This window comes from Papaver somniferum, chromosome 10, assembly GCF_003573695.1.
Source record: "Papaver somniferum cultivar HN1 chromosome 10, ASM357369v1, whole genome shotgun sequence".
NCBI lineage: Eukaryota > Viridiplantae > Streptophyta > Magnoliopsida > Ranunculales > Papaveraceae > Papaver > Papaver somniferum.
In genome coordinates, this window is record NC_039367.1 from 22,936,625 (window position 1) to 22,955,845 (window position 19,221).

Here is a 19,221-nt window from a genome sequence, read left to right on the forward strand (position 1 = left end):
TTTGATCCACTTGTTTTTTCTTCCTTGACACCAAACATCAGCCGATTTCCACCTCCGAAATGGCCCGTACATTATCCTTTTATCTGTTTGCATCCACTTAGATAAGGACACAGATGCACACTTCTTAGTTCATGGCTGCGCCTAACGGACACGGCACTACGAGGACACGGGAGATGCGGCAAGTGAATAGTGAAGTGACTTGCAAAATGAAAATATAATTTGGTGCGACATCAATATGTGATGTAGTTTTGCAAGTTGAAATACTAGAGCGTACGGCAATTGATCTCCTTATATGCCTCGGCTACACGGTGAAAGATATGAAAGGCATGCCAAAAATAGCATTTTCTTATAGTTCACGGGTGTTTTGTGAATTTTCTTATAAAAGAGGTTGAAATAAAGAGAGCTAGATGATGGTTTTCCTTTCGTTACTGTTTGCTTCGATCACTTTCATGTCTTTTAACCAAGAAAAATCAGTTAATGAATATATACCAATCACATGTTTAACAATTAATAATGCTTCAATCCCCTGTACAAACGTGTTGGAATAAATCCTGGACGACCATCCCTGCAAATACGAATGGTAAATCAAGGCAACCACTTGGTCTTAGCGGGGGATCGTGCATGGACAGGAAAGAAATAGACGGTTGGGAAACAAAAGAATCGAAAATGCTAGTTGGCTCCCTAATCTCCACCTCCTTATTCTCCTCCCTATAATCTAAGTCTCATCCATATCGAGATCCACATTCAGGTTCAGGTGAGGTTCACCATTTCCCTAATGTAGGGTTTAGATTATAGGGGGAGAATAGGAAGGTGGAGATTAGCATTGTCGAGAAAGAATGTCAAAAAGTCATTATTCTTTGCAAACTATGTGAAAAGCAACTTATCGTACATATACCCAAAAGCAATTTTTCATTTCCAGTAACTTTTATTTATGTCTGTTGTATTGTAAGTTTAAGTTTTCAGCAAGTTTTAGATTTAGGAATGGAAACAAAGACAGCCTCAGCTCGTTCAAGATCACCTTCAAGTTCACTTATTACAGCAATTGTTACCACATCTCCAATGCCGAGTCAGCCGACCGACTCGTTCCGCTACAGACACCTAAAGACCGATTCAGATTACTATTGTTACTTGAGACACTATGATTATGATTTGAGACACTATGGTTACTTCTTGGCTCATGTTACTACTGGTTGGGTCCTTGCTACCTTGATTGCATTAGGCAATCTAAAATTGAAAAACTCTCGTTCCTATTATATATATGTTCTGATGAACATTGGGTTGGAGTCTATCCAGTCAATGCCTTGTGCTATGATACAAATTGATTTTGGTTTCGAAATCAGTTTGGCCCTAAATGTTTGGTCATCTCCTTCGCGAGAGAGAAGGTCTTCTGAAATAGTTTTTAGATCTGTAAGGATAGATTTGATAGGTAAGAATTGGTGGAGATACTACAATTTGTATGATTGTTCTATGATCTTGAAAAATCACTGTAAGGTTTCAGATTTCCTAAATCGGTTTTCTCGTGATATGTACTGAGTCGTGGCTCTTTTTCGGAATAAAAAAACACAAAAACAAGTTGAAAATACACGGGACTTTCAAACCTGAAGAAGAGAACCACAAAAAAATCTGACAGAAAAGCGCTCCTCTTGTGCGTGGGTATTACTTCTGTACGGTACAACGGTAATATCCATTTTTCTTTCGGTTTTTGAAGCTCGCAACATCCAAGTTGCAAATCTTCTTTACCTATTCAAATGCACTTGCTCATTACAGTATGCCAGCACAAAGTTGTCATTCGTCACGATTCTTTTTGTCAAAATGAACTAAGATGATCAAGACTGGCATCTACGAGAAAGACCGATAACCATAACCATACCAATGAGTGGTTTAAATTCTTTTCCTTTGTACACTTGCCAAAATAGCCGTCCAATTTTGAAGAAGCATTTGGAAAAGAGAGCTGTGTACTTAGATGTAAGTTGTTTGGTTGGCTTTGGAAGCAAGTCGTTAGCTAGATTTAACAAAGTAGGAATTACCTATAGGTACTAATATGGTGATACTAATTAGTGGCAGGTCCACCCACTAAAGTCCAGTAATCGGAGGTCCATAATTAAAAGAAAACATAAAAATGGACCCAATTTTTTAAGCCCAGGTCCTGTACACGTGCGGAACCTATTAAGTAGATATTTAGATTTCCCGAAATAGCCTTCTCCTATAACACAAATATAATCTAGATTTTTTCATTTTTTTTCCATGCTCAGATCCGTTTTTCTCTCTCCCTCTCATCTTCTCTGCTACTGCCTCTTACGAAATCTCCTCTCCAATTCATATTTTATGAAGATTGCTTACGAAGATCTTTCGTGGTTTCCAGGTAATCTTCTCTCTTATTATGCGTACGTAATCTTCTCTCTATTTTTTTTGTTTCTCAACTGAAACATGAAGATCTGATCGAGTTCGTGACGTTTTCATCTTCGTATAATGGATGCTTGATTGTTCTTTTAGGATTTTTAATATCTAATCGTTTTATGAATGATTGATTGTTTATTTTATTTTTATGAAAATATTTCAGATCTAGATGAATAATCACGTTTTTTGTTCATTTCTTCAGTAGATTTGGTTATATCAGTTTCATATTGTTGGTTTTAGATTTGTTTGAGTTTGTTTTTGTGTATGAATCGACAGTACATATCTGCAGCACTGACAAAAACCTAGATTTACAAAGTTTTTTTATTTGATTCAGAATTACATATACAAAATATATAAATAAAAGTGTTTCAATTCTGTTTTTGCATAGATTCGTTAGTTGTTTTTGACGTACAACTGTTTTTAGATTATGAATCAGCAGTACATATATGTCATACTGAAAAATACTGCTTTGATTTTGTTAGTTTTTTATAGTATTATCACTTTTTTTTGTCTGATCCAGAAGTATATATATGAAATACTGAAATAAAATTGTTCAGATTCTGATTTTTCATATATACATTCATTACTGCTTTGGTTTGTTATTGTTTTTTTATAGAATTTTATCACTTTAGTTGTTTAATCCAGGAGTACATATATGGAATACTGAGATAAAAGCTTTTTTCAGAAGTACATATACGTCATACTGGAAAATATTGCTTTTGATTTTCTCACTTTTCAGAAGTACATATATGGCATACTGAAAAATACAGCAGTACATAGATGACATACTGAAAATTTTGTTAATTTTTACGGTTTTGTTGCCTTTTTTTTGTTTTATCCAGAAGTACGTATATGGAATACTGAAATACAAGAGTTTCAGAAGTGCACATATTGCATACTGAAAAATAATGCAGTACATATATGGCATGTCGAAGAATATTGATTTGATTTATTTATTTATTTTATAGTTTTATTACTTTTTTTGTTTGATCCAGAAGTACATATATGGAATACTGAAATAAAAGTGTGCAATTCTGTTTTTCACAGATTCATTACTTATTTTTGACAGGAAATTGATTTTTAAGTTATGAATCAGTAGTACGTATATGGTATACTGAAAATTATTGCTTTGATTTTGCTATTTTTATAGTTTTATCTTCTTCTTCTCCTTTTTAATTCGGAAGTACATATATGGAATACTGAAACAAAAGTGTTTCAGTTCTGCTTTTTCATAGATTCATGACTTTTCTTTGACATGCAGTTGATTTTTAGATTATGAATGCAGTAGTACATATATGACATACTGAAAAATACTGCTTTGATTTGGTTTTGGATTCTCTGAAATCGATTTCCGAATGTTATAGCCTAATAAATATTGAACCTTTTTTTGCAGGTGGTGTTTGTATGGGAAATTAAAGGAGAAATGAGAGTGTGGGATACAAGTCTATTGCTAGTTTGTTTGTTTTTTTTAAATAGTTTTATCATTTTTTGGATAATCCAGAAGTACGTATACGGAATACTGAAATAAAAGTGTTTCAGTACTGTAATTTTATAGATTCATTACATGTTTTTGACATGCAGTTGATTTTTAGATTATGAATCAGCAGGACATATATGAAATAATGAAACATACTGCTTTGGTTTTGTTATTCTTTATAGTTTTATAAAAAAATAATATTTGATCCACAAGTATATGTATACGGAATACTGAAATAAAAGTGTTTGATTTTGTTTTTCATTGACTTATTACTTGTTTTTAACATGCATTTGTTTTTTAGATTATAGATCAGCAGTACATATATGGAATACTGAGAAATATGTTGTTTCACACGTGTTTAGTTGTAGGGTATAGTAGTCATTTTCTTGATTTAAAAAACTTTGGAGCTTAGGATAAAGATAAAATCCGGTTGGACCCTACTATAAATAACTATATGGGCCTAGGACCAAACAACAAATTTTCCTTTAACAAAGCCCTACATGGATGCCCATAATACTTGAGCACATACACTTTTCGTAGACCAAATTTTTTCTTGAGTGATCATTTTGGCATGACGCATCAGTACCGCAACATAAAAGTGGAAGCGAACGTCCTAGAAGATTGCGATAGAAAGAGTGCTGACCGCCCCATTTTACATTTGGTTAAATATGCTTTCCATTTTAAGGGTACCTCCATCAACATCATCCTTATCGCACTAAGGATTTATTCTCTCATTCTTACACTGATCAGTGAATAGTATCTCTATTTCATCAGCAACCTTCCCCGTCCGCAGAAAATGGGTTTCTTTGATAAACCCTTGCTACCTACCAGTTTAAGCCTAATATAACGCGAATGGTTTCTTTATTTCTTTCGTGCACGCATCGAAGAATGACAGAGAGCATTTGGATCTTGCACAGTGGCACTTCTCTGATGGTTCTCCTTGCGTTGAGACAGGCAAAAACATTAAACCTGACTTGGAGAACTCAAAGCAGATCAAACATGGACCTTTGGAAGGACAACTCCCTTTTAAATTAAGAATCAAGAAGAATTCAAAGGGGACATGGGAAGTTAAGAAACCTGAATTGCTAACTCTCTCCCCTGAAAGTCAGCTAAAAGAGAAATACGATATTCATAGCGGAGGAGGCATTCTTAGGAGCAGCAGTGGTACTGGAAGTGCTGTTGGAAAACGATTAATAAAAAAATAATTTTATAAAGTTTTAATAAAAAGTTATAATTTATTGTTTTCTTTTGTGGATGAAACTTTTTAGTCCCACATCGGGGAGTTTCCAATTTTTAATATCTTTAAGAAAATATATAAATTTTTTAGTCTCACATCGGGGAGTTTTTCTTCTTAAGTTGTATTTGTCAATTATGTAAACAAATTCATTATTTTTGTAAAATCTATGGGAAAGGGGTTGCTCTATATTTAGAGGGACCCCCAAGGGAAAAAAATATTTTATATTGTTTTCTCAAGCGTTCGAGATTTTCCTTTATGGTTTTTTCGGAGTTGCCAAGTTCAAGTTGAGCATCTACTACATATGCTAGTAGTAGGTGTATTAGGATGTTTTATCCTGGAAATATCCGTCCTGTGAAGGCTATAGCATCACTCTTGAGTGTAGCCGGGCACTAATGTTTTAAGGGCAACGTGTTGAACACGTGACTCACTCTGTTTTTCCAAAGTTTTGCCTTGTTGCTGTTGCGGAGATATGGGGAGCTCATTCGTTTCATCAAATCGATCACTTCCATTATAAAGGAGCTAAGTATCAATAATTTTTGCTTATTTGATTTTTCGTTGTTTTTGATTATTGCACCCAACAAGTGCTAGAGACCTTGATGATCGAAATGCTAATCGAGACGTCGGTGGGCATGATTTCCTGGCCAACGATGGCAGTGAGCTAGATTTTGTTTCTCCTAACTTTGACTCGCCCTATGAAGTTCCATCTGCTCCTGTAGGAAATGCAGATATCATCATTCTTAGTGACTCGGATGAAGAGATGGAAAATCTTATTTCTCATGGTTCTGTCTTTGTAACAAGTCAGAGTAATGCATGTGGTACTTCTTTCTCAGTTCCTTCTCCTGGAGGTCCAGTCTCGTATCATGAAGATCCAGGTCCTATTACCGACAGTGCTTTAGATCTTCTAAATAGTAGTGGTACTTCTACAAGTAATGTTGTCCAGGATTGTATAGTTAAGCTCCAGAGAACTGCTAACTCTTGTGCAGATACCTTAGCTGGTGACTTTGAGAAAGACTATACCTTTGTTATATTTTAATTCTACAGAAATTTGAAACAGTCGTATATGGAAATAATTTTTAATTGTTTTTTGAAACATTTAAAAAATAGATCAAAATTTAACAAAAAAGAAAAAAATATTGTAAAGTGATAGGTCCTGCGAAAGCCATGTGCAAAGCTGGTGAAGTAATATCACCAAGACTCATCTACGAGAGAGGCCGATAACCATACCAATGAGTTGTTAAATTTTTCTCTCTTACACTATGTTTGTTTATTCCTGACTCATCTGAGTCGTCTGGATCTGAGTCATCTGGATCTGAGTGAAATCACCTGACTCATCTGGATCTGACTCAATATGTTTGTTTTGAGTCAGATCTGACTCATCTGACTCAAAAAACGTGAGTCAGTGGTTTGGTCCCGTGAGTCAGGAGTATTTTGTTACCTGACTCAAATGGGTCCGAATCAGGGGTTATGTCTAAGTCATAGGTCGAGTCAGATCTGACTCAAAATGCAAAACAAACGGTCTGACTGCTGACTCGGCCCGAGTCAGAGGTTGACTCGGATCCAGACGCCGAGTCAGCTGCAACACAAACAAGATGTTAGTACACTTGCCAAAACAACCGTCCAATTTTGAAGAAGCATTTGGAAAAGAGAGTTGTGTACTTAGATGCAAGTTGTTTGGTTGGCTTTGGAAGTAAGTCGTTGGCTAGATTAACAAAGCCTATATAGATACCCATAATGCTTGAGCACATACACTTTTCATAGACCAAATTTTCCTTGAGTGATCATTTTCATGGTTGGCATGACGCATCACTGCAACATAAAAATGAAAGCGAACGTCCTGGAAGATTGCGATAGAAAGAGTGCTGACCGCCCCATTTCAAATTTGGTTAAATATGCTTTCCATTTTAAGGGTACCTCCATCAACATCATCCTTATCGCACTAAGGATTTATTCTCTCATTCTTACACTGATGAGTGAATAGTATTTCTGTTTCAGCAACCTTCCCCGTCCGTAGAAAATTTGTCAATTGACTAAGCACATGTTTAGTTGTATGCGAAATGCTCATGACCATGTTTTGTGTTCACCTATAAGTTCAATTTCTCATGCTCACCATCAGTTTTACTAAACAGGACTGTTGTCTTAATCTAGATAAAACAGTCAAAATCAAAAACTAACTGGTTAACATCACTTATTCACTTTCTTTAGAGCAAGGGACTCGAACCTCTAACCTCATGTACGAAACTGAAGCCACTTGCCAACTGGGCTATAACTGCTTACCAGTTTCAACCAGCTTGTCCTTCCCACATCTTTGGCAGTTCAAGATCCCTTTCAACGTGGTTAAGTATTAGAATCCTTGGTCCAGGAGGGACTCCCACCTCTTTAAGCACACTTCCTGTAAGAAAAGGCATGGTACCGTCTGTCGGCAAGCCTTTCTCAAAGTTCTTCTCGTAATTCTGAAGGCCAAGGTTCGACAACATGCATTTTGTTCTTGTATACTCCACCGGCAGCTCAGAGGATTTTTCACATAGCTTAAAAACACCACCTCTAAGAGCAAGTCTTATGGTGGAATCCAAACTATTTCAAGTGTGGAAAAATCATGAAATGTAAAGTCTAATAGCTTCCAAGTTGGGGTCTTCCACAGAAAATCCAAGCAAGGTTCCACGGTTTCGTGGAATCCATCTGAACGCCAATAAGAATAGCGTTAAACGCAATTAAGATTGGAGTTTTTTTTTATCCGTAGATTTAAAATGAGTTGTTCAAATCTAACGGCTGAAAAAAAAGCTTCATTCTTAATTGCGTTTTTTTAGCTCCATTCTTAATTGTGTTTTATCCGTAGATTTAAAATGAGTTGTTGAAATCTAACGGCTGAAAAAAAGCTCCATTCTTAATTGCATTTTTTTAGCTCCATTCTTAATTGCGTTTTTTTAGCTCCATTGAGAATAACGTTTTTTTTATCCGTAGATTTAAAATGAGTTGTTGAAATCTAACGGCTGAAAAAAAAAACTTCATTCTTAATTGTGTTTTTTTAGCTCCATTCTTAATTGCGTTTTTTTAACTCCATTAAGAATAGCGTTTCTACTATTCCACCATTACACTTGCGTTTCCATCCACAGTTCCAAATGCTGAGGTGGCGTGGAAGATGGATGGATTCCACCATAAGACTTGCTCTAATAAGCGCACATACGGCCCCTACTATGACTGCCTCGGCTGCCACATAAGGACTCTCCGGACGTGTCATCAATCTACAGGTGGCTCAAGAAACAAGAACCGCTGCCATCGTAGTCTGGACATCCTCTTTCCCTCTAATTCTTTTCATCACACAAGCTATACTGGCATTGATTCCCCGCGCAGCAGCGAAAACACGAGCTTCTTCCATTGGAGTACCGAGGAAAGCCTTCGATTTAATGGCAAGTGAATGATGTGGAAAGATGTGACCAGCAACCTGGGCTGCGGCTCCTACAGGACCACCGAAAGCAGCTCCTCGGATTGCATTGGATACACTAACGGTAACTTGAACAGGAAAAGATTGTTTGGAAACCCAATTACGGTATCCATTTTCTAATTCCTTGAAGTTCATTTCAAACTCAGTTAATTTTCTTGAAAACCCTAATAACAACGCCGCTCTGTATCCCGGAAGAATCTACTTTACCGTGGTGAATATTATGATGAAGTATGTAGGGGTGGTAACTTGGGAGGCATGGTCTGGGTTTAACTTAAAACCAACCCCGGTTCAGAAAAAGGAAAATTATCATGAGCCCGAACCCAAGTTCAATGGTGACACTCTGTCTCTAGAATTGTCAGTAACTTTCTCTTATATCCCCAAATTCAAATTGCGGGAGCTTTGACGGTTTCTGTTTGTAGGAGAGTTTGCTATCTCTGAATGAGATGGTGTGCCTTCATACACCTTCCGATCCACTTAATCTTGTGCTAAAGCAGTGGCCAAATTAGCGGAATCCTTTCATGCTAAGGTTATGACAGCATGGGGTCCTCCAAATTCCAATGTCTGCAGGGTAGGAGCAGTCATTCCTGAGGATGAGTTTCTGTCACAGCATTATGTAAATTTCTTTACCCAGCTCGAATTCTGTAGATGAAAAACGCCCAAAACCAAGGAAGCTCCTTTGCTTGCTCACCAACTCAAATCATATGTATGCTGGGAGTAATTCTACTTTGTGTAGATGAAAAACGCTCAAAAACTCATGATCTTCACCATCAACTTCTATAACACTACAACCAGGAATTTTCTTCACCCCAGCATTCTTCCTCACATTACGTACTTTAACCCGTTCACTAGATTCTGCGTATATATTTGATAAGTTTACATATGCACCGTCATTTTTACACTCTAACTCAACTAGTTTTCTCGGTGCTACCTCTCTTGGAGTATCTTCTTAAAGACATCAACAGCTTAGCAGCCAGATGTGACCGCATTATTTTTATCACATCAATATCTTTGAGCTACGAAAGTTGCTGACTCTAGCCAAGCTTGCTTCCACCATTAAGTTATGAGCCACATGGATAACCAATCCCCCTCGAATCATTCAACTTCTACATAAAACATAGTAGTGGGAAAGCTCTACCCTCTGTAAGAAGCCTTTGTAGTTTCTTGGTTGATCAAGTCCGTTTACCAACAAAATATAATTCTTCACGATGTCTACCAATAACATCTTCTCTCCTCTTACTCCATGTCAACTGAAACAGGATTAACGTTAGCAACATGACCTGATATAATCGCCTTGAAATCTCACCCAACATGACTTTAATTTCATCATATCCGGAGTGTGTTTTATGCCCAACCAAAAACTCATGATCTTCACCATCAACTTCTATAACACTACAACCAGGAATTTTCTTCACTCCAGCATTCTTCATTAACTTCCTCGCATTACTTACTTTAACCCATTCACTAGATTCTGCGTATATATTTGATAAGTTTAAATATGCACCGTCGTTTTTACACTCTAACTCAACTAGTTTTCTCGGTGCTAACTCACTCAACTTCGACTTCCCATTAGGAGGGCGCCCCAAGCAGCCACATGAGGTGTTATTGGCATGTCCTGAATGAAATTTATGGCATCTTCTAAACACCCAGCTCTATATAAATCAACCACACAACCATAATGCTCCTGCCGAGGTTCAAGTCCATAAAAGTTAGACATCGATTCAAAATGTTTGATACCTTCTTCAACTAGACCAGCTACACTACACCCACGTAAAACTGACACAAACGTGACGCCATTAGGTTGAACCCCTTCTTTTTTTATGAGATCACACATTTCAAGAGAATCAAGACGTTCAATGTCAAATCCATTTATTGCTAATCCATTCATTAAACTACTCCAAGTATACACATTCTTCTTCCTCGTCTTCTCAAAGACTTCCACTACTTTACGCATATTCCTGCACTTTGAATACATATCCACAAGAGCAGTCCCTACTGTTACTGTCATTCGGACATCGTTTCTTTCCATATAAACATGAACCCATCTCCCTTGATCTAATGCTCCTAAGTGAGAACAAGCACATAAAACAGACACCAATGTTCCTTCATTAACTTTCACATCTTCAGATAACATTAAACGAAACAAACGTAACGCCTCTCTTGACCCTCCGGATTGCGCATACCCTGAAATCATTGCAGTCCAAGCAATGGAATCCCTAACCGACATTTATCAAACAGTTCGCGAGCAATATCCACTTCACCAGATTTAGCACAAGCCCTCGCCATTGCAGTTTGAGAAACCAAATCCTGTTCAAATAACGTTGAATAGATACTTGAACAAGAACTCAGAAACCGCAATTCGGAATACATATGAATTAACCCAAACTTTGAACGTGTGGGTCTAATTCGAACCCATATTTGATTACAGCACTATGAATGGAAAACCCAATCTCAGGTGATTCAGAAATCTGGGTACAACTTCTAGCCATTAAATTAAACGCGTAATTATCGGGTGAAAGAGTTTGAGATTGAAGAGTTTGATTACAGTAATGATGAATATGTTTTCATTTCAAAATTGAGGACTTTATATAAGTGATCTTTTTGGAAAATAAATACACCGTGGAATGCTACGTATTTTTCGGTAATGCTATTCGGCACCCGTAACAGCGCCCCACTCTACGTAAGTTTTCTTTCTTTCTTCTTTTTTTTTTTTTTTTGAAAAAGATAACCCTCTCTCGGAGTCTCGGTTGCTCTTCGTTGTAATTTATTTATTTATTTATTTATTTTTTGAAAAGGTATGGTTACATTGAAGGCTCTTCTTTGCATTGCATTTTTCAGAATCATCAAATTGCAGGTCAAATGCAGCTCAAAATCATCAAATAGTACCTCGACAATAGATAATAGCACGAACCAGAGCATAATTAACATAGAATTTGACTGAAATAAAAAAAATCCGAAGGGTCTTATTTTTAACAGTAAAGTCAAATACCCCATCTTCCTTTTTCATTTTAATCTTTCATTTCTTGATATAAGAGAAATGCAAGAACTAATTTTCCATAAAAATAAATGAAGCTTGGATTTGAAATTCAACCTCCCAAGATTATCCGAGTGCAAGAAATTTCCAGTACATATATAATGGTGAAAGTTCCACTAAAATCATTGTGTCCTTGTTTAGAAACCCCATATGAAATTACCAAACCTTATCAATTTCGATTGATTACTTTTTTTACCATGATATGTTAAAAAACCCACCTTTTACATCTTTTTTTCCAACAAACTCATATAATTGAATCTCCATTTAAAACCTGAAAATCAATGATACTAACCCATTGTGTTTAACTCAAAATTATTCGTCATGAAAACTTAAATAGGAAGGGTAATAATACTTTGATTTGACTCTAGCTATGCCTAAAATCTTAAAAATTGTATCTGCTATAGTGTCCAGAATAAAACACACACAATCGGATTTTGAAATCAAAATTCGGATTTATAAAAATAATGAATAAAGTGTTATGGAGTCTTGGATAGTTGGATTAATGATTATTATTTAGGGTTTTCATTCCTTCAATTTGGTCTTTTCTTTGCTTTAATTAGGATTGCAAGACAGAGATGTAAATAAGAGTAAGATCTAATGATTTCTTCAATAGGATACGAGGGAATATATGTTTTGATGGAGAAAAAGAGAGATGGCCGAGCAAAAAATAAATAAATAAATAAATAAGAGAGATGAGAAGTGAGAGATGCTCCTAACTTCAGCAGAAGTACGAAAAAATACACGGAATAAAGAGAAAAATATAATCACGTGATTTTTGACGCGTCAGCTAAGCCACGATGATTGGGCACATAGTAGGGCATCATCCGGGGCGTGGAATAGAATTTTCGTAAAATTTTTAATAGTACCTCACTATTTCTCCTCCCTTCTCAAGAAAATGACGTGACAACTATCATCAAAAAGTCGTAAGGGTCATGATAGTAGAATTGTCGCGGTATGGGGAATAACATAACATGACGTTTTCGACCTTGAGTTCATTCTTCCGTGCTTATAAACCTTTTATCCTCTTTATTTGTGAAACTAAACTCAACAGGGAAAATACTATTAGGTTTTGCAACTCTCTCAACTCTCGTCATTTTTTCTTTGTCATCTCAATTGGAAAAAGTGACAGACTGGCTTTATTCTGGCAAGATAATATTGACCTAGTTATTTCCTCCTCATCTCCAAACTGAATCAGATGTCTCATTCATCAGCATCCCTTCTCTCCTCAATGAGAAATACTTTTATGTGTATGGCCCACCCGAGCAGAATAATAGAAATGGGTTTTGGTCTGAAATTTCTAAAATGGTGGCTTATATCAGCAATCCATGATGATTACTTGGGGACCTCAACATCATTGCTAAACTGTATAAAAAAAACGGTGGGAGTACAAGACCAAAAGGTTGTTTGTAGAGATTTCAAACAATTTATGCATGATCCTGATATGATCGGCTTGAGATTTTTTGGACCTTCTTTTATGTGGCGCAGATATGCAAAGAAATGATGAACCTATTCTGGAAAGAATCGACAGAGGATTGTCCAGTTTTCTTGGAGGATGATATTTGGTAATGTTGCAATGTTACACATGCATAGGATTAGCAGCGACCATGCCCCAATCCTCCTTAACACCCGAATAAAAGGCCCCAGGAGGAAGAAGCAATTCAAAATTGAATTTCATTGGACTGATCATCCACAATTCCTTAAGGAAATTGAATATTTTTGGAATTCTTATGATGACAATACTATAAATAAGCTTGAATTGTTTGGAAAACATCTCTCAAAGTGGTCATGATACCTTCGGCCGTGTTCACGGGGAACTCGAAAAGGAAAGACAAAACTTGGTTGAGCTGCAGTCTAGAGCTCACTAGGCAGATATTAGAGAAGAAGATAGAGTTCTTATTCAAAACATTCATGTTCTTGAAAAGAGAGAGAAAATGTCCTGGGAACAAATAAACAAATCCAATTGGGTTCCTTGAAATGATAAGAACACGCATATTTTTTTGTTTATCCTTTTTGCACAGAAGATCTAATAATAGGATTATCACCTTAAAAAATGTATACTAAAACTGGTTTCTGACCATGTTCAGATCTAAGAGTTCTTAATTTCACATTTCCATTATGCGTTTGTGGTGGACAATCATGTTTCTCCCAATTTATTTTCTATGGATAATGCTAATACTTTATCTGAAGAAGAATGCATGTCTCATGCAGTAGTACCCTATCCAGATGAAATCCACAAACTCCTAAGGTTCCAGATCCCGATTGTTTTCCGACATTGTTCTACAAGAAGTCTTGGTATATTATTGATGGGGAGGCTTTCAGTCTCATACAAGAATCTTTCAGATACTCTATGCTTTCTCTAGGATTGAATAACACCTACTTGGCTTTAGTTCCCAAGGTAAAAAAAACCCTTTATTCCCTTTGATGATAAACCAATCGTTATCTACAAAGTTATCAAAAAATCATCACCAAAAGACTCAACTTATTTCTTGATAAATTGATTGAGAAGAACCAATTGTCCTTTATCCCTGGAAGATAGATAATTGATAATATTGTGGCGGCTAAGGAGCTTGTCCACTCTATGAGACAATCCACCTCTACGTTAGGCTCTATTGCAGTCAAGTTATACATGAGTAAATCCTACGACAGAGTTAACTGGTATTTTTTTAGTATGGATTTGCACAACTTTGGTATATCATCCTTTATTCATTCTCTTGTCATGAATTGTGTGCAAACTACTACTTTTTTCGGTTCTTCTTAATGGTCAACTAAAGGGTATCTTCAAAGTAAATAAGAGGATTAGACAAGGGTGCCCATTATCCATATATTTATTTATTATTTGTTCTTAAAGTCGCTCGAGTATCATGATGAGAATGTAGCTGGATAGTCATTATTTAGGTTACAAAATAAATAGATGGAATCCATCTGTGACACATCTTATGTTTGTCGATGATGTACATGTTTGGAGTTATGAATAAAAGGATTATTAATGACATTTCTAGGTGTTAGATCATTGCTCGGTTGAACCCACCAAGCGTTGATATGTCAAGTTTGATTGTCATATTTTAGTGAATCAAAACTCATGTTAAGATTCATTTGATTATGTACTAGAGTCAACTTCGTATAAGTTAGCTTCAAAGTATTAAGATAATAAGACATTACAAGTATTCCGAAGACTTGAAGATGTGAAGAAGCAAGGATCTACAACGACAACAATCATCCTTCCACTTAAAGTTAATGATATTTGACTTGAACTGTTCCATTCCCTAACGTATCTTTCAAGTCGTGCATATTGTAAATAAAACTGCGAAGCATATTTTAACTCTAGATAGACATAGTATTAAGGAATACAATACGAGATTTATTGCTTAACCATTAAACTTTGTAGATAAGACATCACCATAATCATTTGAATGCTATTGTGATTATGTATGGGTATGAGGTGAGGATTTCATCCTAGGGAACAATGTTTTACATGTGTTCTAAGGAAGTAAGTTTGTAAACTTGTTTGTGAATCGAAAAGGAAATCACCAGGAATTATTGGTTTTCTTATTTATTGCATATATTATGAACAACCAATATATGTGATTGAGTATAACCGTTCACAACTTGTTATGTTCTTGGTAGAGCTATTTGCAAAGGCCTTACTTATATATTGGTATGACTTTTATTAGTGAAACCGATCTTAATTAATCACCTGAGATGGTATGATCGGGTTTGTGATTTTATGTCTGACCAAATATGGAAAGGGGAACCGATCCTAGTAAGAGGTGAAGTACATCACAAAGGGGAACCAATCCTTGTATGAGGTGCAGCAAGGTTTATAGCAGAAAGGGGAACCGATCATATGAACATTTGCAACAAGTTTTTAGGAAAAGGGGAATCGATCCTATGGACATGTGCAACACATATAAGTTAGATACCATATATATGTGGGGAACTGATCCTAGTACCTAGTCAACCAAATTTTGGAAAGCTAGCGTGACTATGCACAGTACTCACATGGAAGGTAGAACCGAAACTTGTTTTGGTAGAACCGTTAAACCCATGATTGTGATTGAATGTTATTAGATCAATCACATAGTTCTTGAAAGTCAGATGAACCAATTCTAAACTCGTTTGGAAGTGTGGAACGGTTTCAAGGTTGTAAGTGTGAAAGAGAACTTACAAAATAAGAATGTCGACATACTTTGAACACGTGCTGTGAATGTTTATTTCTTTAATTGTTCAAGGTTATTCCTTAATAGCTAAGGGAAGAGAATCCCAGGATAGAAACATAAATAAGTTAAGAATCTTTTAATTAAGGTAATTAACTTCATTTTTGGGAAAATAAGAATTAGTAATGTGCATTTACTCATTAGAGATTTTCTGAGAGATTTCGATCATTATTTTTGGACAGAGCATTTCCAGGAATTATGGAAACCGAATTTGTGCTTTAATGAATATCATGAGAATATTTTCGATTTTGGAAATTCCTTGGTGTCCAAAATTCCTTGTCTATAAATACTTGAAGTTTGACTTTCTAGCAGACTAATCCTTCATAACAACAAGCTTCCTCTTTGTTGTGTTGATACTGGTGTAGCCGCCTATTCGGAGAGGATAGTAACCTAATTAGGAGAAATCTCTTACGGTCGCTCAGTTTAAAGTCTTCTTTGGGATTGATAAGATCTAGCGTGTACCGTTGGTGGGAAACTAGATAATTGCGGTTTATCTTTTGTTTTCATTGATTTGATTGACTAACGGTGGTTGAACTTTGATTGCACCTAGTTTGTTTATGCTTGAGAATCTTCTACTCTGATATAAGATTCACTCAAACTAGTTCAGAGTTTCGACAGGGATCTTTAGACTGTTGTTATTTCTAAAGACGATCTTGTGATAATCCATTGTTAATAGACTCTGTTATGTGTGTGATTGATCACGAGAGATTCAAGTGATTGTGTGCAGGTTATTATTGAAGATCTAAGAAGATTTGAAGACGAAGAAGATATTGAAGATTTCTGATTTATGGGTTCGTAATCTTTGGTGTGCACAATACTTGCTTCGGTAAAATAGGATCCAATTAATAATCGGTTTATCCTTGTGATAGATTAGATTCATTAATTGAGTAGATCGGCGTCAACACAATTCTTTGGATTAATAGTGTTGTTGGCTTAATCTTTACTTCGGTAATTGAACATAAGATAGATCTAAGGACCTGACGAAGGAGTTTATGTTAAGATAAACAGAAGAGCCTTTGTCCGACTCATATCACTTGGTTGAATATATTTGATACCAAACAGATTTGTTGTTCCTTTACTGTTTGGATTACGAACCAAAGGAATTGTTCCAAGTACGTGACTTATTCATAGGTCGGAGGCGTGGGAATACAGACGGAACTAGGTGAACTATAGGTTTAGTTGCTTGGTCTCAACTACACGAAGTTAGGTGTAATTTTGTGTAGCAGCTTAATCCTGAGAGTATTCAATTATGGACAAGGTCCCGGGGTTTTCTACATTTATTGTTTTCTCGTTAAAAAAATCTTGCTATGTCATTTACTTTATATTTCCGCATTATAATTGTTTTATTATAATTAAAGTAAATCGCACAAATGTTAATTCCTATTTACTTGATAAGTGAATCCTATTGTGTTTGGTTAAGTCCGAACCTTTTTATCAAGTAACATACTTCGTTGTTGTATTGTCTCGATCTTGTATCCATAGACGATCCCACGAAGTGTAAACCGATTAGTTGTATTGTATCGACTCAATCCATAGACATTCACTTTCGCAGAAAGGACTTATAGGTAGGAAAAGTTTTAGCTTGTGGTATATTTGGGTAGCCTCGCCTTTTAAATTGGTATTAGAGCAGGAAAACACAAAAAGATCTAAAAATCTGTGTTTGGTGCGATCCAACCTATAAGAACTGAATCTAATGTCTAATTCAGTTAACATTATGCAAGAGTATGAATACTTAAAAGTTGAATATGTTACTACTTCGTTGACTCATGATCCAGGAGTTACGAATACATCTATGTCTACCTCTGATGAAAGAGAAGATGCTGATAAAGAGTTGGTAAAACTTCTAAAGCCTATACAATCTATGTCTTCTAAAGTACTCATTTTAAAGACAGAGTCAAATCTTCTAAAACAGGAGATCAGAGAAAAAGACATTCAACTGAATTGTCTAGCCAAAGAGAAAATGGATCTCACTGTCAAACTAGAGGCTCTTGGTAAATCTCTTAAAGATAAAGAGACAAGTAATATGATTATAACTAATGATGCTGTTGTGATTTCTTCTGATGAGGAAACTAAAAGTCCTTGCTCGACTTTTACAGACTGTGATAAAACTGGTTTAATCACATCTGAAATGGATCAAGATGATGGTAGTTTTTCTAACTACATCAAGTTAGAAGAGGATGATAAACCAGCTTCTAGATCTACTGATAATCAAACGAAATCTTGTCCAAGGGAAACTTTGAACCGATTCTGTGATGATTGTAAGGAATACAATTTTCAGTCACTTGACAGAAAACTTATACTTCTTCAACATAAGGTGGTAAAATCTTTGAAGAAAGTTTCTTGTCTTAGAAAACTGAAAGATCATTCCTCAGTAGAAAGACAGATTATACCACATCCCGACAAGATCAACTCAAAAGAGTCAGAGGAAAGAGTTGATAATCGCTTCTGGAAGAAGGTTCCTCCGCACCCATATCGAAACAATTCTAGTTTTGATAAGGAACGACTTCAGAAGGAAGGGAAAGAGAAATTTTTTTCAAAATAAACAATCAGGAGTTTCCGATAGTTGTTTCAGATGATCATACTAATGTGGATCATAAGGAAGTCCGTAGAATGAGAAAATCTTATGAAAATCTCATTAAAAGAATTTTAAGAGAGATTTATCAATCTCTGAGAATTATCACATTAATACATTTTCTTCACATGATCATATCTCTAGAGTTAGAAAATATCATTGTCTTGGGAGAAATTATTTTGAGCAGAAATTCCCGAAGAGAAACATGAACCATGTTTCTGGTATTCTCTGTAAGCTGGAAAAAGCTTACTCGGATGTAACTTAGTTGTATCGAAATTGTGAAATCTCATTTCTTTCCGTGCTCTTAATATTGGATGAGAAAATCACATAAAAATGAAGGGCACACGTTAATGATAACTCACTTTTTTGGTAATAAGAGATATTTAAGGAATCTCCTTTGATTCTCTCCTTCAATAAAAAGAGAAGTTCCAAAACATATTTGTGTATATTTTCGGAAACCCTGTTTCAAAAAATCTTCTCTTAGGATTATTGTCTTTCCTTGATAAGGATGTCTCCTATTACTCGCAGTATTACAAGAAGTTATAGAAGGGAAGCTCGAAAAGTAAGAAACTGTCAAGGGTTCGTCCCATATCGAAGAGTCATGAAGATTATCTCAAGAATCGAACCTGATCATAACTCTGTTAGATCTCAAGAAGAATCATGTTTTGTTGCTTCCGATGATTCAGATTTTACCAAGTGGTTTCCCACGGTTGGTATGAGTAATGTTATGTATGAGTTTGAAGAACTCATAGGAAACCTCTTTACTTTGGTTCAAGATCGGGGTGAACTAAAAGATATAATAAACGAGATGAAAAGTGATCTCGGTTTGTTAAAGCTTCAAATTAAGAATCTTG

The 19,221-nt window shown here is 35.8% G+C and overlaps 1 protein-coding gene and 1 pseudogene across 1 annotated transcript; both read right to left on the reverse strand.

Annotated features, from left to right (window-relative positions):
* Positions 1-8,361: 8,361 nt before the first annotated feature.
* LOC113315397 (chloroplastic import inner membrane translocase subunit HP30-2-like) lies at positions 8,362-8,685 on the reverse strand. Its single transcript, XM_026563681.1, has one exon. The coding sequence runs from the start codon at positions 8,683-8,685 to the stop codon at positions 8,362-8,364; it is 324 nt and encodes a 107-aa protein (XP_026419466.1).
* Positions 8,686-9,759: 1,074 nt separating this feature from the next.
* On the reverse strand, positions 9,760-11,093 carry LOC113315398 (annotated as a pseudogene).
* Between the last annotated feature and the right edge of the window lie 8,128 nt (positions 11,094-19,221).

Bases quoted from the DNA above. Each gene is read 5' to 3' on its own strand.
- LOC113315397 (XM_026563681.1), bottom strand. From the start codon at position 8,685: ATGAACTTCAAGGAATTAGAAAATGGATACCGTAATTGGGTTTCCAAA.